The 21,170-nt window shown below is 36.8% G+C and overlaps 1 protein-coding gene across 1 annotated transcript; it reads left to right on the top strand.

Annotated features, from left to right (window-relative positions):
* The first annotated feature begins 17,024 nt into the window (after nt 1-17,024).
* On the top strand, nt 17,025-21,170 carry LOC149186596 (coniferin beta-glucosidase-like). Its single transcript, XM_089411062.1, has 13 exons — nt 17,025-17,538; nt 17,672-17,738; nt 17,866-17,924; nt 18,122-18,197; nt 18,310-18,381; nt 18,488-18,575; nt 18,716-18,968; nt 19,042-19,157; nt 19,388-19,608; nt 19,743-19,768; nt 20,048-20,150; nt 20,348-20,456; nt 20,577-21,170. Exons 1-13 carry the CDS (start codon nt 17,404-17,406, stop codon nt 20,812-20,814), a joined length of 1,563 nt encoding a protein of 520 aa, XP_089267188.1. The 5' UTR covers nt 17,025-17,403; the 3' UTR covers nt 20,815-21,170.

Below are 21,170 nucleotides of genomic sequence, written 5' to 3'. Positions count from 1 at the left end.
CATTGGGGTTGAGGGCCATGTTATGTAGGTAGAATTCTGCCATCTTTGCCTTATCCTCTGATGTGCTTTGGTCACACAGGTCCAAAAACTAGACTAGATTGACTTGAAACTTTCTGAGCATGTTTCCATCATCATTATGCACCTCCCCATAGAAAAAATTTGGTCAATGGATGGAAGGATCTCGAGAAAATGCAAAAATGTTTGAAGGTGATGGAGGCCAATTTCTTGAAAACTATGCACTAGAATTTGCTGAAATTGCTTGGGAATGTTACCATCATCCATATTCATCTCCCCATGAAACATTTTTTTAAATGGATGCACAAATATTGAGAAAATGAAAAAATGGCTGAAGGTGATGGAGGTCAATTTCTCGGTAACCGTGCACTAGAATTTACTGAAATTTCTTGAGCATGTTACCATCATCCATATGCAACTCCCCATGAAACGGTTTTTTAAATGGATGCACGGTTTCCAAGTTAGGGAAAAAACAAATTTCTGCTCTATGTATTTTTGTATCCTATAGGAAAACAAAGCATCCTGTAGTTTTTTTTTTTATGACAGCAAGGAAAATGAGTGGTAGAAGCTCAAATATAATGGGTGGATGGTGAAAATAGATGACGATGATGGATTGGCATGGCCTTGGCCTTGTTGGAGCAATTGATTGAAGTAGGAGAAAGTCAAAATTTGACTTCTTTTGACTAGGCTTAACCAATTTTCCTTTTGGTACCAACTTGCTCTTGTTGCTTGCAGATGTTGGAGAGTACATGCATGCATGGAGCAAGGATTTTTATTTTTTATTTTTTCTCTTTTTTTTAGGCCTACTAGCTGCCTCAATGAGGTTTTCAACTAGTAGGTCTGCCTAGGCGCCTCAAAGGAGGTTTTCACCTAGGATATTTTTTCTCTCTTTTTCTTCTTTCCAACCCATTGACCGCCTCATGGAGGTTTTCAATCAATGAGCCAATCTGAGGCGCCTCCAAGGAGGTTTTCACCTTAGATTTTTATTTTTCTCTTATTTTTCATTTTTTTTTCCTACCCTACCCTACTTGAAAAACAAAATCACTTTCAAGTATAAGAATACTTCCAATGGAGCCATGTGCACATCAAGATGATAAATAGAATGATGTGGAGGCTTGAAATTTATGATTTGACATGTACCTAGATTTCAGAGACCAAATGATTTGACCTTGAAAGGATCAAGCATAGTTGAGGAAAAGAGTGATGATGCAACTTAGTGACTGTCTGGAACCATATTTCAATATAGTTGTGATGTCCTTGGTCCTTTTGCTGATCTGGATCATTCTTCATGTCTTCTTCTACCATGACCTTCACATCTTCCTCTTTTTGCTAATTTTTCTCTTGAATACATGGAGGATTTGATGGTAACCATGAGGGAGTTCTCTCAATCTCTGATTTTGATGTCTTCTCTTCATCAAGTGCAACCCATGGTTCTTTGATATTTTCTTTTGAATCTTCTTCTAGATGTGGTCCTTTATCAATATAACCTCCTTTTTGAAATACTCTTCTTGAGCTATGGTGAATACCATTGAGCTCAAGAGGAGTTGTTTGGAAGTGTTGTACCTCAGCATTGTAAATGGGTTGAGCTACTTCAATGTGTGGGTTTGGAAATGGTGGTACAGGTAGTCGAGTGGGAGTGTATATTTGAGATGGATGTGGATGGGGTTGTGGTTGGGCAGGTGGTGGAGGCAGAAGAGTGAGAAGAGAGATGTATTGGGCCTCCACCCCTGATGAGATGCATTCCACTGAGGTTGCAGCTGAGCATAGGGTTGAAATGAATGGGTGGTTGGTTGGGCATGATATGGAGATGTGAAGGACCAAGGAGGAGGTGTGGACCAGGAAGGATGAGAAAGGGGGCCCCAAGAAGGTATGGATGTGACTTGGTTGGGGTTGTAGTATGCCTGAGATGTCCCTTGCATCCTCTGCTGATATGGTCTATATCCATGCGGCCTCATTTGGTTTATGTAATAGATCTATTCAGTGGCTCCTACAGCCCCTTGGTATACAGCTTTAAGTTTGGGCAAGGACAAGCACTTGTCTATAGATGATTTTCTTCGCAGATTGAACAAACCTCTATAGAGTTCAATGGGCATTCATTCCTGGGATGCCTCCTAGTGCATCTAGGGAAAAACATGGCCAAAACCCTCTCTGCTTCCTCTTGTTTTCTTTTGATATGTAAGGTATCCATTTGCATGGCAAGAATCTGCAACATCTCACTCTTGAAGTCTTCCAGCATGTTTCCAATTTCACCTTTAATGGATGAATTGGAAGAAAAGGTACTGCCCCCAACATTTATGTTTTCAGCCATTGGCTCCAGAGGAATGTTTTCTTCTTCTTCTTCCCCTATAGGTTCTTCAAATATGTCTGGAAGTTCACCTAAGGGTTCTTCTTGATTACAGCCACCGAAGAAGAGAGAAGGTTGGCTGTGTGAAGTAGTGGGGGTGTTGAGCAAAAATTTTCCTGAGTTATCTCTATTCCTACAAGGCATGAAAGGAAATATTTTTGGTTGGTTTTTGTTTCTTTTTCCCCACACTAATAGTACTAAAATTGATTGAACAAAACAAATTGCAACTAACTAAAATGAACTTGCTGAAATGAAATTTGCAGAATTGAAGAGGAAAGCAAGGAAATGTAGAACTGAAGGAAAATGAATGACTAGTCTACTCTTGCTGAAATGAAATTTGCAGAATTGAAAAGAAAAGCAAGGAAATGCAGAACTGGAGGAAAAGAAAGGACTAGTCTACTTTTGCTGAAATAAACTATTAGCATAATGTTGCAATAGAAAATAAAAGAAAGCAGTAATCATAGAATACTATGACGCTTCCATGACAATGGCACCAAAAAGTGGTGAGCACCAGTATTGCAACAATAATGCTGCAACTCTTGGGTTGTCTACTTTACTCTTATCAACCCGATAGTTCGTAACAAAATTGGAAGCATCGATGATGTATGCACAAGTATTAGTTCTTACTGCAGGTTGTCACTTAGTCAACAGGCACAAGATCACTAGGAGCTCAAGCCAACTTCTATGGATTCCAGAAGAAGCTCTATATGTGATGAAAGGAAAGAAAGATAGATGTTATTCTAGCTGCAGAAAGGAGAAAGACTGAAATGTAAAGTAAACCTAGTGAACCCTAGTTAACCAGCTAATTCTACTTTTGCATAAAGCACTATGAAAACCATGAAAGGAATGCCATTACCTATTCAAGGAAGTAAACAACATCTAACTATGCTATTTCTGGAAGTAAATAATCAAAAAACATATTTTTGGATTTTTATGTATTTTTATGTGAATTTGACATGCATGTAATTTATTGTGTGTGAATGTGGCAGTGAATAGGTGGTGTTGAAGGGTGATTTTGGGACTTGAGAGGGTGTAGGATGGTGTGGTTGGGTCCTAGGAGGTCTCAGGTGGCCTTCTGGAGGCTTTTCCCACACTCGGCCTTCAAAAGGAAGCCTACATGAAAATCTACAGGAGTACACATGACATCTATAAGAGGAAAAACAATGTTCTATAGGAGGAGGCCGAGAGCAGTTTTCACTATCTTGAGGATGTGAGAGTGGGTGAAAGAGGTGGATGAAGGTTGGAATGAGGTGTTAGGGCACCTATGACCTACCATGAACCACCAAGAGAGGGAAAGATGATTGGATTTTCTCAAGGAGAGAAGAAGAAGTTCTATGGAAAATGCAGGAAACTAAGGCAGAATTGAGGTATGGAGGATGGGATGGCTGATAGGCTGATTTGCTGCTAGAAGAGATCTGCTGCAAAGGAAATGACAGTCAACCAATAAGATCAAACAAGCAATGAAATGAGTGCATCTAGAAAAACAGAGTTTTACATCAAACTAGTCTAAATTATGATCTATGAAAGGAAATGTTGAGGAATGTTGCAAGAAAGGAAAGCACAAAAGAAGACTATTTCAAATCAAGAAGTGAGCATGATGAAGAAGATATAAAGCAAAGCAAAACTAGACTATAAACCTACTAAAAAGCTGTAAACACTAGAAGTCCTATGAATGAGGAAAATCTGTGTTTTTGGGGAAGCAAGAGGGTCTTTGCCTCAAATCATGGTTCCAAAGGGAGGAAGAGAGGCCAAGGCACTATTTCTATCCTTTTGAATATTCTCTTTATCACTGCTTAACCTGCTATAGAAAGCACTAATGGAAGCAAACTACTGAATCATCAAAAGAAAACTACTCTTAACCATAAAAAAAATACATCTAACAACAACCTAATCTACAAACTGAAATAAAGCATAAAAATACAAGTAACTAGGAGCTTGGATGCTCGGATTGGGCCGTAACCCAAGAGATTTAGCCCTCTGAGGTAACTCAGTGCTCGCTCAAAAAGGATTCAATATTTATTAACAAAACAATAACAAGATTACATGAAACTGTCACAAAATAATAAGCTTGAAATTGGAGCAGAGTTTACATAAGAAAAAATCCAACAAAAATCCGACCCTAGTGAGGCCCTAGGCCTCTCTACTTATACAAATGAAGATACCAATATCTTCCTTAAAATCAGGGAGGCTTGGCTCTCAAAACTCGAGATAATCATTAGTCATCCTCCACCTGCTCGGTTGCCTTCTAGTGCATGATTCGACTGCTTGTATTTTGAGCTGAATGAAGGGGAATTCAAAGTGAGGAGTAATAAATTAGGGGGATTCCCTCCTATAAGTCCTCTCCTTTGTCTACTTCAAGTTATGCTGCCATTTTCCACTGGATCCTTGACTTTGACCTCAAAATTCATCAATAATTTGCATTAAACACATGTTAGACCACATAGCATCATAACTAACTCAACTCACTCCATAAGCATAAATATAATTAGAAAATCATACAATAAGCTAAGAGAATGGTTGATTTGACTAGGTTAAGGTAAAATGAGCCCATATAATTACCCATTTATGAGGCTCATCAACACCCTTGCTACCAATAGAGTTATTTTACTTGACTTTGTGTGAAATTGTAGTCAAGGCATTACCATACAACCCACTACTGGGACTCCTACACCAAACGGTCTAAGGTCTAATTGGAACTTCTTACCGAGGTGATCCCCTTAACATTTTGGTAGGTCAAGCACCGTCAACAAGTAGTAATCAATAATATTTTTGTGCATATCTTGCACATGTACAAATCCAAGCATTTGTAACACCCTCCTCCCACATCTACCCAAGCAACTAGCCAACCGGGGTAAACATGCGATGAGAGGCCACTATGATATGATTTGACCTCCTAAGTCACCTTAAGGAAGTGGAACCGATGGAAACACACCATACAGACATCCAACATCATCAACAGAACCCTCAGAGGACAAGTCATCCACTCAGACAACCTGTCCCTGGGTCCCACTACTATTTTAGGTCTCTTGGGCCATAGTCACTCTCATGCTATGGGAAAGGGAGCAACTAGCAACCTAAAGTCGCTCTCATAGATCTGCCTGCCAACGAATGTGGACCAAAATTGTTAGTGTTGTGCTAGAGACTCTAGGATTTGAGCCACTTTTTCAAGCCTAAAGCCCAGGTCACTACCCATAACTGATCCATCTCCTCAAATCAATAAAGTAACAGGGAAATTAAATTACTAAAGCAAATACTTGTTCAAGACCTTGACTGGTTCCCTACTAGCCATGACAAGCATTTCGTCAAACATATCATCGACATGTTATCTACACGTGTAAATAACAGAGTTAAGCGCATGTATCTATAACTTATCTAATAATCACTATGAACCATTGTTTCCTCATGCCATTTGTTGCATTATCATCTATTAGGTCATAGACACATTATCCATTCACATACAAGAAAACATGTTGAGAGCCATACATAGCCGCGTGCATATAACTAGCATAATAGGAACAAAAATACAATAAACATATAATCCATCAAATCCATAAATACATCAATACCTTTACACATGAAAATGAATGGAATGGAATTCTCAGTAATGAATGCAATGAACCAACTAGAGATGTGACTACCATGTTCCACCCAACTGTAGAATGTCTGAGCCAAATCTCTCTTCAACCATTCACCCCCACGTCATATTCTAAGCATGAATGTGGGATCTCATAGAACACATCAATCAAAACTCATCCAGGGATTCCAGAGGCCATCCACCTCAACCCATCAAACAATGATTCCACCTCACATTCATACATCACCAAAACCATCATCAGATTGGTCTCCATCCAAGTCTTCCAGAGCTTCTAGAGTGTGTGTCCAACCAAGGCTTCCAGGACTAGTAACTCAACCCACCAAGGGCTTCTAGAGCATTTGTCCAACCAAGGCTTCCAGGACTAGTAACTCAACCCACCAAGGGCTTCCAAAGTGTTTGTCCAACCAAGGCTTCCAAGACTAGTAACTCAACCCAAGCTATTACAGGGCTTCCAGAGCATTTGTTCATCAGGGCTTCCAAGAATAATAACTCAACCCAAGCTAAGGAACATGAGAACCAACCAAAACAAAATAGTGAAAGTAAACCCACAATCACCAGGGCTATCCAGGAAATGGCAAGGCTAGGCAATCCACTATTGATCTAGGAAATCCTCCATGCCAATGACATATCACAACCAAGAAACCACATGCATATGCCATGCATGCCAAAACTAGTGAAGAAATCATACATGCAACTCAGTACCTGCAAGCAAATCTGATGTAGTTGCTGATGTCGATGCCTTCTTGTGCTTTCCTTCTGTTCATTTGCCTTCTTACTTCAAGAATCCAAGTATGCCACACCCTCCAAGGGTGCTCCAAGAAAACTCTATGTATCCAAGAGTATGAGAGAGAGAGAATAATGAGAGAGAGCTCCAACACTAAACTGAAAAAAAGTTACCATCTGATCCTTAGAAGCCTTTTTATGAATGATACCTCTTTTTTCTTCCTTTTCCATTATTTTTCTTCATTTTCCTTCTCACATGCAACCTGTGACTTTTCACCTCTTTTTTCTCCTAATTTCCATTATTTTCATAAATAAATGTGCCAAAATGCCTTTTAATGCCTTAGCCATTGCCTTTGCCAATTTCCTTAGCCATAAACAACCAAATGAACACCCCCTAGGATGTCTTACCCAACATTCAACTTGGAATAAGTGTCCCAATCATCTGTGGTTATTATTTTTAACATTTATTACATGGAAGTTTCACTAGGGTTGTTACAGCATCCATGTACATGGGATAAAATCCTTTCATATGTTTATCCTATCTATAGCAAATCCCTTTGTAGCTCTATTGCTCACAATCCTTTTCATGTGTGCTTGGGGTTGTAACCATTAGCCCAACTTGATGTAGTTATGCCTATTTCATATTCTCTAGTAGATTCCTTTGATGCTTAGTTCAAGGAAGATATAGTATCCAAATTCATTGAACATATCCAACACCTAAAACAATAAGTTCATGTTATCTCACAAAAATCCAATGCCAAGTACAAGCAACAACATGATCAATATAGGGATCCACACAAGTTTTAGGTTGGTGATAAGCTATGGTTGTATTTAGAAAATTAGTGCCTCATAGGCACCCATAGGAAGCTCATACCACTTTGATATGGGTTTTACACAATCATAAAGGTTGTGGGTGAAAATGATTTTGAATTAAGAGTTCCCCCTATCCTTAGCTTGCACTCAATATTTAATGTGGATTTGCTTTGACCATGTTTTCGACCTTTGAGGTAGCTAAGAAATTTACATGAGCATAAAGGTCCTATATTTTCTCCCTATTCAAAGTCAAATATAATTTCACTCCTCCCCAACACCACCACGACGCATTGTTAAATTATCATATTGCAATATTTAAAGTAAGAGATTATCTGAAAACTACTCCCTACACTAATAGGGACCATATAAATTGAGTAAAGATAGTGAGATTCCTAGCTCCCTACTATGTACCATATTACAAATTCATGATAAAAAGAAAAAGAAATTGATCAAAGAAAGATTCATATGAATCCCAATGATAAAACCCATAAAGAAGCTAATTTAATACACACCAAAAATCTCCCAATCAAAAATTAAATTTCTCAACTCTTATATGACTGTCCCACAAAGCCCCATCTTCTCATGTATCATAACAAAACCTGGATTATCTAATTCTTCTATTATTTTAATGGATATATATTTTTCCCTCCATCCCATGCCTCTCATATTAAATAACATAATATCCTTAGTTAACTACCTTGGGGGAAATTCTTGCTTTAAGAACCCATAAAAGCATTCATTGTTTTTCCTGGTAAATTTCTTTAGATTCCTTTTCTTGTGCATGCTTGAGAGAATATCTATGCCTTTCTTTCAATAGACAAATATCCTTAAGTTGACCAAACCTTAAGCCCCCTAAAACTACTGGCACCTGAGAGGATTTTTACAACGTAGAAGCTATGTATCCCTTTCACTAGAGGTTGAAGGGGGATTGGGAAGATATGTCCTATGGGTGTCCATATATTGGAGAGGAAATGATCCCACTTTATGACCCCACTTTATGTCTCAAATTCTTAATCCCTGAATTAGACCAAGGGGAAAGAAAAAAACATAGAGAATGAAATCTAGAATTAGACCTTGTATGATTCAAGATAGGTAAAGGTGGCATTATAATATTTCCCTAGGATTATGGTGTAGGAGAACCTTTGGGCCATAATTCCTTTGAATTATTCCACTGAGATGCTGAGAAGTCTAGTTCACTAATAAAATTGGCCACATGGTCAGAATATTTCTTCCAAAAATAAGAGACTATAATTATTGAGATATACATATTTCTAAACAAAAATTCCTTTTCCATATCAACTCTCCATGGAAATTGGCTTTTGTAGTAACATCAAGTAAATTCTTCAATTAGCAAAGTAGTGGATTGTGTGGTTGAATGTGTGAACAACAATTTGGTTGAGTAACGAACTAGTAAATAGTTGATTGAGTGGTCAGCTAGTGATACCACTAACTGAGTGGTCATAGAAATCCACTGATGGTTATCTCCACTGAAGTTCTAACCTATTGTACTTGAATTTCTGAAGTGCATATTCATTCCCCAACACCATGTTTACTTTAGTGGAATGCTAAATCAACTGAAGCCATTGGAATTAATGTTGGTGATGTTTCTTCAGGTTTATAGACTCACTTTTAGGGGAAACATGCCAGTATTTCATTTATGGATCCTATTCATGAAACTTGTGATCTAGAATCCTATGTGGATGGACAAGGACAACCTAAATGGGAGTAGGCTATGCAGGTCAAGATATATTCTCTTTTGAAGAAGTAAACTTGGGACTTAGTTCCCCTACCATAAGGGAAGAATGTCATGAAGTGTTGATGGGTATCTATGACCAAATTCACCTCTAAAGGTGGTTTTTAGCATCATAAGGCTTGTTTCGTTGCAACAGGATTTTCGTAGCAAGAAGGCATTGACTACACAATTTTTTTTTCCCTGTTGCAAAGATGAATTGTGTTCAACTAATTCTTTCTCTCCTACCTATTTTGGATGGAAAATTAATCAAATGGATTTTTAACAATGCCTTCCTTCATGGTGACTCTTTTAAGAAGTACACATGGAAAAATCCCTTAGTTTTGTAATAGATTATAGTCTTGTTTGTTGACTACAGAATTTGTTGTAGGGTTTGAAGCATGCCCCCCTATTTTGGTATGTTAAGATTGATTGATTCTTTCTCAATATTGGGCTCAAATGCTATGAATTTGAACACGATTTTTATGTATTACAAAATAATGGTGATACCTTGATAATTAATGTCTATGTTGATGATTTCATAATAACCAAAAATATCATTGACTAAGTTCTTAGATTAAAGAGTTAACTTGTTGACAAATTTGAAATCACTGACCTTGGTCTTTTGCATTTCTGTCTTGGTTTCCAAGTTTTCCCATTACTTGATGGTCTCTTCCTCTTTCAATCTAAATATGTAATGGAATAATTGAAATGATCATTTTCTACACCCTTTTAGTCAAGTATCACGCTGACTAAAGAGTGTGCCTCTCCAAAAGTCAATGACACCCTTTATCAATAATTGGTTGGTGGTCTTATTTACTAAATCATGGTCAACGTGAAATTTCTTTTTTCTGTTAGTGTGGCTTCTCGATTTATGCAGAATCCATGAGAAAGCCATTGGAGAGATGAAAAATTAATTGTTCACTGCATTTAGGGTACCTCCAAGTTTGGTATCAAATACTATTGGCGTTCAAATTTATTTGTTGACTTCACCAACTCCAACTGGGAAAGGGATAGTGATGATAAAAATCCACTTATGATTGTCTCTTTTTCCTCAATAATATACCTATGATTTAGTTGTGCAAGAAACAATTTGTTGTCTCTCTATCAATTATGGAAGTTGAATATCTTGGGTGGTACTTCCCCACATTTCATGGATGGTAAACTGGGTAAACAACCAACCTTGGTCATGGGGCCTCATCCTAAGGGAATTGAAGAGAGTCAAACCCACGATCAACAACAACTAGCAACAATATCAAAGAACTTTACATTTGGCTCTAGACCACTTGAGCTAACCCTCAGAGACTATCCAAAGTGTGCGTGTGTGTGTGATTTTAATCATTACGCCGAGAGGCACTCTATAGCTCAATATGGGGGAGACGTGTATAAGTTAGGTGTAATGTAAGAAAGATTGCACGTCAATATTTTTTAATATCAGCTATAGTATAACTAATTATAATAATTTAAAAAACAACAAAATTCAATGTCAACTTCAACATAAAAAATGTATAAATATAAAACATACAATCAATCTCTCAATCACTTAATCATTGAATTCGTCCGTGCACATGAATAAGTGGGAGTAGGTGAAAAGTAGTTGCAGGACCTCAATACTACAGATGCAAACAAATTGAGGTAAAGTGCAAACCTTTCAAAATCAATGTCGTTTGGATAAGTATTAATATTATATTTGCCTATTTTATTTTACAACATTTTATTAGTTTGTTTTGTATGAGTCACATTTGAGCTTTATTGTTTTTTGTTATTATATCTTGAAATTTCTATCATTTTCTCATACCAATAAAATTTTGGAATTTTTGCGTGGATGTTAGATTCTTCAAAATCTAAAAAATTACTTGACTTTCCATTTCACTGCTCTAATATTGACAACGTCAACGTCCCTGCCAGTATCTCCAAGTTCTATAGGATTTTCTTGATAACCTACGCCCCACACACTCTACTAGTCATTTAATTTTAATATCAATAATAACTCCCCACACACTTTGCCAAATAAATTTCTTTTCACTCATCTATATATGAATATTGGTTTTGTAAAACATAAATTAAACTAATAAATTTTATTTAAATACATATAAAAACTCCTTTACTAATAGATAAATATACATATATGGTTATATGAAATTACGCCCAGAAAAAAACAATACCTTCAATCTTCTACTCCAATTATACTAACTCCATATTCATGCTCTTTATTCCACTTACACTAACTCCACGTTCATGCAATTTTCTAAGATTCTTATTAGACGAGACCTGCTACAAGACACTCCATGCCATAAATATAGACGTATTAAATTAGAAATTCTCTCAAGTGACATTTGAAGTGAATAGACATGTCAGTAATAAAATATATAATGTGGAGCCTATTTCTCATCCACAAGTCCCCATATTGTTCCAAGTTCTTAATTCATTGTACCAAGTTCTAAAGTTCTTTATTCACTATACAATATATGTGGCATCTTATGCTATTATATTGATAACTTGTAAAGGTATGACTATTTTGATTTTGACAATTTAGAGTTTTAAATATTTTAAATATTTTAAAAATATTTTTTAAAATATATATTTATACTCTTTTGATTTTGAATTTGAATTTTTTTTAAAGAAATTTAAAAATTATATAATATGATATTACTATTAAATATTATAGTGTATGAATAGTGTTAATATTTATATTATTTTTAATTTTTTTTTGTCTTGTTGTCAGAATTTATTAGAGATTATATCAGGCTTGATCTATGGCTTGAGAAACCGTCCAAAAACATTTAAGCCATCAAAATCACTCGGGATCGCACCTGCATGGACCACATCAGCGCTTAACATGACTGTATTTTTGCCCACAGAATTTTGAACCGGTGACCTTCACATCACAGAGTGGCTTAACAATACACCCCATCACAGTCTATTCTACGTGAGTGGATTATATTACTATTAAATATTATTCATTAACAATATTAATATTAAATAGTTATAATATAATTTTATGTAGTTATCAAATATAATTTTCCACAACCAATATAATATTAATAGTGTAATAAACTATAATATTAATATTATATCAAATTTTCCCACGAAAAAATCGTAATTTCCATTATATAGAAATATTGAAAATTACATGTTGTAGTTTCTGCATATATATCATATGCCAAAATTGTGGCCTATATGCCACTATACAAAAAAAGACCGATATATCATGTCACATAGAGGAGTGCTTTAAAGCACTGTAACATAAATATATACATAAATAGATCACCTGTCCAAAAACTAAGTAAGAAAAAATAAATTCAGTCAATAGAAAGCATGTAAATCATGTAGCTTCATCCACCAAATGTTGTTCTATAAATGGCCTGTGGTAGTATTGATAATATGTTTGTCCCTGTTGTTCCTGAATTATCCAATGACCCTGGTTGTTGCACTGCCCCCTTGGATAGGCTATCAGAAATCTGGTTCATTTCCTTATATATATGATGACATGAAATAAAGTCAAAATGTACTTTAAGAGTCATAATTTCATCCAAACAACTTCTGAGTATGTGCACGTGACATTGAGCCTGTAGATTAAACCAATTAATAACAATTTTGGAATCTCCAAATATATGAAGTTGCCTGCATCATTTCTCAAGGGAGGATATGAGAAGAAGCTCGAGGGAATTTAATTCCGAGTAATTGTTGGTGCCTCTGCCTAAGCCCATTTTCATTCTAAAAAAATGATCTTCTTCTAAGTACAGGATAGCCCCCCCCCTTCCACATCGATTTTCTTGAGCATATCGGCTAAAATATGCCCAGGGCTTCGATTTGTCAATAGTTTTAGGTTGGATGATACGATGATGAGGGTTTTGTTCTTCATTTAGGATCAAGGAGAATAAAGCCTCAATATGAGAACATGCAGATGTCCAATCAAACCTCTTATCATGAAATATGTACAGATTCCTAGCTATCCAAATGCCCCGGTAGACCAATATGGGAAGATTGTGAAGCTTAATTGGTTGGGCTTTATTCCACCAAGATACCCATGCAGATTGAAAACCTTCCCCTTGCCACCTAATGCTGACTAATAAAGATTGATAAACTTGGTTCCAGATGAGTTGAACTGATGGACACCGCAGGAAAAGATGGTCAATAGATTCAATCCTATTTTTACATAAATGCACCAAGTAGGGCCCTGGAAGGATATATGCTGAAGGTTGTCCCCAGTCGGAACCTTATTGCACATGAGACACCACATAAAAAAATTTGCTTTTGCAGGGCCTTTTAACTTCCATAGCGATCGCCACCACCATTCTTTTTGTTCAGGTTCATGGTTTGCATAGATGTATAGGTAGCCTTCCTTTGGAGTATATTGACCTTGAGTTAATATGGCCCATATAAGTTCATCATCCCGGTCGTTTATCCTAACATGTGATTCCGACAGGGCATTGATGTAATTGGTCCATTCCTATCTCCAATGCATAGGGATCAATAATTCTTGAGCAGTTCTCAATTTTTGTCCATAGTTGGTTGAGTTATCAAGATCTGCAACCTGATGAAGGTGACTAATACCAGCCTCCTCCAAATACTGAATAAGATCGTGAGGCAGAATATGAGCATTTCCACACCCTGACCAAGCATCCATACCAATTCGAACATTTGTACCAGCCCCAATTCTCCAAGCCAATCTGGATTTAATGACACCAATTGAACTAAGTACCTCTTTCCAAATGGTAGATACATCTGTCCTGATTCTAGTAGGTCTCTAGATCCATTCAAGAATCGGGATCGGAGAAATATATTTTCTATAAACTACAACAGTCCATAAATTGTTGGAGGTGAGAAGCTTCTTTTGAAACCAACTGGATCTATCATATGCTTTTGAAAGATCAATTTTGAGGATTATACCTTTCATATTATTTACTTTGATATAATGCAAACCTTCCTAGGAAGTTCCAATAGCCTCGTGTATTTGTCTATGATTTAGAAAAGAAAATTTCTCCTTTGATATATACTAGGACATAATGGGTTTGATGTGATTTGCAATAATTTTAGCAATAATCTTGTATAAGCAATTACACAGGTATATATGGCTAAAATCATTGAAAGATCAGGGCTTGTCAATTTTGGGGATCAAGGAAATAAAGGTTGAATTCAATTCATCATACATTCTGCCATTTATCCTACATGCTTCAATAACCTTAACGAGATCTTGCCCCATCAGCTCAAAAAAGGTCAAGTAGAATTCAACAAGCCATCCATCCAGACCTGGGCTTTTGTTCTTCTTGAACCATTGCAAGACCGACTCTAGCTCCCCCATACTTACATGTCTATTCAGCTCCTCATGTGCATACTCATCCACAAACCGGGGGAATAGCCTGACAATTCTAAAGATCTTAGCAAGATCTGCTTCACGAGGTGCTTTAAATAACTGACCAAAATGATGAGTGCCCATGTTTGCTAGCTCGTTGAAAGAGAAAACTGTGCCACCATCATCATTGTTCAAGGACCAAATCGTATTAATGGCCTTCCTACCTCTCGCACACTGTTGGAAAAAATTGGTATTATTGTCACCTTCTTGAAGCCAAATGGCTCTACCTTTAAGATGCTAGGCCTCCCCGTTCTCTCTTAAAAGCTTTCTCCTTTCTTCTTCCAACCTTGTAAGATGGAGTTTTGATTCATTGGAAATAAATCCTACATTATTAGGATCTTCAAGTCTGGCTGACTCAATCTCCATATTGAACATTTTTTTCTTCGTCCTTCTTTTCCTTAACCTTTTCCCATTCAACTATTTTATGTTTAAGACAAATCAATTTATTTGCAAAAACAATGACGATTTATCTTCAAACTGTGACCCATCCAACCATGTCTCCTTAACCAGACGATGAAATGCATGCTACTTTAGCCAAGATGAATTAAATTTGAAAGGAGCCCTCGGTTTAGGGGATGAACCAGCTATTCAAGAAAAATGGGCGAATGATCTGATATACCTCTTGATCCCACCCGTTGTCTGATTATGTCAATCATATCCAGTAGAGGGGTTTTTATAATAAATCGGTCAAGATGCCTGGCCAACATGGCATCCCCTATCCTTCTATTTCTCCAGGTCGGTTGAATCCAAGCTACTTCAATATCAAGGAGATTATGATGATCCAGGATATGTTGAAAAAAAGCAGTAAGTGGGTCTACCTGGGCGTGGTTTCCCATGATTCAGCATAACCTAAAGAAAAGTTTAGATCCCCACCCAGGATAATGTTGTCACTCCGCATCACAGATGAACCCAATAAATGTTCCTAGAAATCCACCCTATTGTGACAGAGGCCATAAATATTAACATATCTAATTACTACCCCCAACTCTTCCAAAAATATCTTCATTGCTCAGACACCTTCCCTTCCCCAGACATTGTCTATTCTCATTGTTTTGTTGTTTATTCCGATCACAATTCCCTCGGATCTTCCACGAGCATCTAAACCATGATAAGTCCATCCTGGAGTGAGGGATGATAAAAACTTAGATATACGAGAGCTGTCACTGAGAATCTCATGTAGACATATAATATCCAACTTCTCCATCTCAATTAACCTTGTAAGGGCTAGTTTTTTCATAGGGCTAGCCATACCACTATAGTTAAATGAAAGAACCTTCATCGAGAAACCATTGCAGGGTTTCTCTTTGCTCTAAGAACTTGATCAATAGGAATTTTCCTACCCGTCGGGACATCTACCCCGACCCTATGGATGGCTTTGGATATATAGGAGTGCCTCCCTCGACATGGCTTGGGACCCTTTGGGGGTGAGGATGAGCCCAAGCCATATCCTGACACTGAGCCTTGTTTGGCAAGGGATTTCATATTGTATATGTGGCTAGAATTACTGTCAGATTCATCCACACTATTCATTCCGGGAATAAGGGTTCCGACCAAGGTAGACGAAGAGGGAGCAGGGCAACATGTCGGGGCCGAGACCAAGGGGCACGTAATAGTATTCAAATTACAAAGAGAAAAAACCATTCCAGTACTTGATAATGAACATGATGACAAGAAACATGTAGAAGGAACTCGAGAAAGGAAAGGTTCCAAAGAAAGGATAGAAAAATCAGTACCGGATTGAGCATCGAAGCCTGATGTTTGAGAGCGCGTGACCCTTGTGGATGGAGGGCGATCCCGCTGAGGATGCAAGCCTTTGTCCATGTCCATCTAGAGCTTCTACGTGTTCACAGGTTTATAAAATTTATCAATTATATATAATATAATATTAATATTAAATATTAAATTATATTATATTTAAAGTGTTAATATTAATATCAATATTGAAAATTAATTATCAACTATATTAATATTAAATAGTAATAATATTATGTTATAGATGTATGACAATTTTCACATTAAATAGTAATAATATTATGTTATAAATATATGACAATTTTCACAGTGATTTTAGTCTTTACTTTAGAACATACCTATTATATGATTTCCATTCTACTAATCTATATCCATTTTAACTACATATTTACCAAGCTAAAAAAATTTACATCTCAACAAATTTGATTGTTTGACCATTAATAAATCTAAAATTAGTTATTTGAAATTTATAATTCTTTTTTAAATTCCCATTACAAAATATGGAAAAACCAAAAATATAATCGCAAATAATCGATTGGTTATATATAACCCTGGAATTAGTAAATGTCAAAACACTATAAATTTATAACTCAGTAAGAGTCCAGGAATTTGAAAACACGTCCATAGGACCCCACACCTTGAAAACTTTTGCAACTTCTACCCTTTCTAACATGCCACAGATTTGGATGGAAATAATGGTTTGACTTCCTTGAAGAGAATGTTAAAACCAGTTGTAAATTCCCCAATCATATGTGACCCTCTCTGGGCAATTAGCCTTTCTGAACGTGGTCATGTATCACCTCTGGAACCGATGTTAAGGATGCAACAATTTCGGATCTCACCAGTCTCACTTCTGGAATCGATGTCAAACATGAACCAATTTCTGATCTCACCAATGTCGAGCTGGTTTCATCAGTATATTTGATTTCGATGATAATGACATCATTTGAATTGCCTGGTTGCTCTATATAAAGTCACACCACTCTGCACGGCTGTTTGGGTGCCCTCATTCATTCCTTCCTGTCTGTAAAGCTTAAGCTTACAATCTTCAATCAATCAGTACTATTTTGGCAGACATGAGAATGGTAGGTTCGATTTTACAACTGCTGATCCTGGTGAGTCTGTCTACTGTTTCTGCCTCTACACAACACCTCTCTCGAAACGACTTTCCTCCAGACTTCATTTTTGGTGTTGGTTCCTCTGCTTACCAGGTCTCTTTCTGCTTCATCATTCATATATTTATGTATATATTCATTCATTCAATGATTATGGGGAAGACATGCCCATCTCCCAATTCATAGAGTGGGATGTTAATGTGAAAAATCCACAATTGGTTTTCTGCAGTATGAAGGAGCTGCATCAGAAGATGGTCGGAAGCCAAGCATCTTTGACACTTTCACTCATAGGGAAGGTCTGTTTCATCACATATCTTCTTTCATCCCTTCATATGCATTCTACCCAGTTCCTTACTTTACTTTGGGACTTTCAAGGCCAAGGCTGGAAGTGAGCTGTTGTTTGTTTTTCAATTGTATTGTCAGGGACTACTCCGGATGGAGCTACTGGAGATGTAGCTGTTGATCAATACCATCGTTACAAGGTATTATTATCTGCAAGTCTAAGAACAATAAATGTCACTAGCACAAACCTATATACAGTGGCTACTTGTAAGCCATCCTCAAGCTTTATATCTATGTCCAACCCCATAATTGTTGTTTTCATACTAATGCATCAATAGATAAACTCCTAAATGATTTGGGTATCAACCTGGTGCAAAATTTCATGTGGGTTTTGAAGGAGGATATTGATCTAATGTCTGCGATGGGAGTAGATGCCTATAGATTTTCAATCTCATGGCCCAGGCTTATTCCTGGTATATTTCTGTTTGAGCTCTAACCACATGCTTAATCCTGAAAATTCAGTAAACACTCAATGGGCAATGGTAGGAAATAACTTATTTCACATGTATTGATGCATTGATGCAGATGGTGAAGGACCCATCAACCCAAAAGGCGTTGAGTACTATAATAACCTCATTAATGAGCTTTTGTCCCATGGTAGTGCTCTTGTTTTATTCATTGACAAACTTGTCTCTCTACTTTGGTTTTATTCCTGGGACTATCATCCTCAAAACTGTTAATCGTGACACAATGCATGTCTCAGGCATTCAACCACATGTTACATTGTACCACTTTGATCTGCCCCAAGCTCTGGAAGATTCCTATGGAGGTTTCTTAAATCCACAGATTGTGTAAACATCTTATGTCATCTCCTGTTCTTGATTTTCTTCCATGTGGATTGACACACAAGTCAAAGCATTAATTTATTGGTGCATCAATAATCTTATGGTTAGAGAAGCAGATTTCTCTAATCTATTTCGATCTTATGCAGGGAGGATTTTAAAGGTTATGCAGATGTGTGCTTCAGAGAGTTTGGTGATCGAGTGAAATATTGGTCCACTTTCAATGAGCCCAATCTATTTGCCATTGCAGGATATGATCAAGGCTTTTTCCCACCTCAACGATGCTCCCAACCATTTGGAAATTGTACTGCTGGAAACTCAACTGTTGAGCCTTATATTGTTGGCCACCATGTTTTGCTATCACATATAGCTGCTGTGGAGCTGTACAGGAAAACCTATCAGGTTCTTTTCCTCTCTGATCTATGTTCATCTCCCTTCATTCTATAAGGTTTTCTAAATTTTTTGATGAATGCAGGCAAAGCACAAGGGTTGGATTGGGTTAGTAATTTTAGTACATAGGATGATACCTCTTACCAATAAATCCACAGATGTGGCTGCTACTCAAAGAGCAAATGATTTTATGGTGGGCTGGTGAGTGACTTCTTTAACAGTGTATTTCAAGTTAACTTATGCTTCAACCAGAAGCTTCAGTGCCATTGAGCAGTCTCATCAATTGTTATTTCTTCTCTTTTTCAGTTGGGGTTTTCGTAGTGATTCAAATAATTAACAGCTATATTGTTGAAGTGGATGCAAATAGGTGTACTTTTGTTTGGTTGAGGGCAGACAACCACCCTGAATTAATTTCTTTTTCTAAAATCCAGGTTTTTAGACCCATTTGTTTCTGGAGACTATCCAGGGAGCATGAGGAATATAGTGGGTTCTCGGTTACCTTCATTTACAAAGGAACAGACTCAAAAGTTACAAGGGTCATTGGACTTCATTGGTGTCAATCACTATTTTACCATGTATTGTTTTGATGTTCCAAGAAAAGGTGAACTTATGTCAAGAGACTATACTCAAGATATGTCCATTGGAATCGCAGGTACGAGAGTCATTTTCACAAATAGATTTAACTCAATAAATCTCATTTCTAACAGCCTTTCTATACTCATACATTGCAAAAACATTGTTATTAAGAACATTTTATGGCTGTTCTGTACTGCTTGATAAATGCAGTGGAGCGAGATGGAATTCCCCTCAATGTAAGAAGATTTAGAAGAATCACATGTCCTATTATAATCATATGTTTTCTTTTTCTTTTTAGCATAAGCCTTTTTATAAATATACGGTATGTAGAATTTTACAGTTCGATAGAAATTTTGGATTTAAACTCTGCCTTAGTTTAGAAACGTAATTCTCAACCGAGAGACAAATAGAATCCAAAAATTCGACTATAATTTTTATAAATTTTTAACATTATGTTTTAAGTATGTTTATATCTTGACAAAAAAATATTTATATCATGCCGAAATTTGTGGCAGAAATCATTCTCTGGTATGCCAGTTGTACCACAAAGCATGCAAGCAGCGCTTGAATATATTGAGGACCGTTCCCATAATATTCCTATTATTGTGTATGAAAATGGTGGGCACGTTATTCCTTTAGCACAAGTTAGGTTTTCAAGTCCTCAATGAGAGCTCTCTGTACACTTAAGGATTTATTCTGGTTCAAGAAAATATACATATAGATTGGTGCTACTGCTAATATCAGTTTTTGATCATTGACCATCTGATTATCTGCTCTGCTCTGGACTTACATTATCAGCTTTCATGTCTGGATAGGATTTCCAGAGCCTAATAATTCTTCTATTCCCCTTTCTGAGGCTTTGAATGACAAATTCAGGATGGATCTCCATCATGATGTCCTTCAGTATGTGCTTGCAGCAATAAGGTATACAAAGACCATACAGTGTTTCATTCAAGGCACACCATTTATGAAACAATTAATGAAATCAAGGAATTTGTGAAATGATGAATATCTCTGACCTAAAACGTTTATTCATTGTGGCAGGAATGGGTCAGACATCCGTGGATACTTTATATGGACTTTCCTAGATGACTTTGAAGTTGTGGGTGGTTACACTAGGCGTTTTGGTCTTCATTATGTGGACTTCAACGACAGGTTGAAGCGTTATCCCAAACTATCTGCTCATTGGTACAAGACTTTTCTGCAGAGGCGGGAAAGCAGAGAATCAAGACTTGAATCTCAAATTCTCCTCAACACCTACACTCCTATGAACGTCTCATAGAACCAAGAATTGAAACCCAATTTTAGGAAAACAATGGGGTATATTTTAGGCATGATTTTCTTAAACAAATTTGATATTTATGTTTATATTCATTTCCAAAACGTTTTTACATCCTCTAATATATGATGTTTATATTGGCACTATGAACATGGTTCATTTACTCCCTTTACGTTGGTTTATCAGTCACAGTGTCTCTGTTGATTATGGGTTGAATAACATTACCATTTCAATCCTGTTAGACAGGTATATCTCACAGTATGCTCTATCAATTTGTACAATTTATTTGTGCAAAAATGCATACTCAAATAAGTACTGTGTAATTCTTACATATACCACTTGTTGTCCCAGTTACATGT

The sequence above is a fragment of the Pinus tabuliformis genome, chromosome 3_1, assembly GCF_031772625.1.
Source record: "Pinus tabuliformis cultivar Carrire ecotype Pingquan chromosome 3_1, CPIR1, whole genome shotgun sequence".
Taxonomy (NCBI): Eukaryota; Viridiplantae; Streptophyta; class Pinopsida; order Pinales; family Pinaceae; genus Pinus; species Pinus tabuliformis.
Note: the sequence above shows the minus strand (reverse complement) of the source record. Positions and strands in the feature narration are given on the sequence as shown.

Excerpts from the sequence above, each read along its gene's own strand:
- LOC149186596 (XM_089411062.1), top strand. The coding sequence starts at position 17,404 with ATGAGAATGGTAGGTTCGATTTTACAACTGCTGATCCTGGTGAGTCTG. Across the intron at positions 17,925-18,121 it reads ATCAATACCATCGTTACAAG|GAGGATATTGATCTAATGTC; the intron begins GTATTATTATCT and ends TGGGTTTTGAAG. Across the intron at positions 19,769-20,047 it reads GAGATGGAATTCCCCTCAAT|AAATCATTCTCTGGTATGCC; the intron begins GTAAGAAGATTT and ends AATTTGTGGCAG.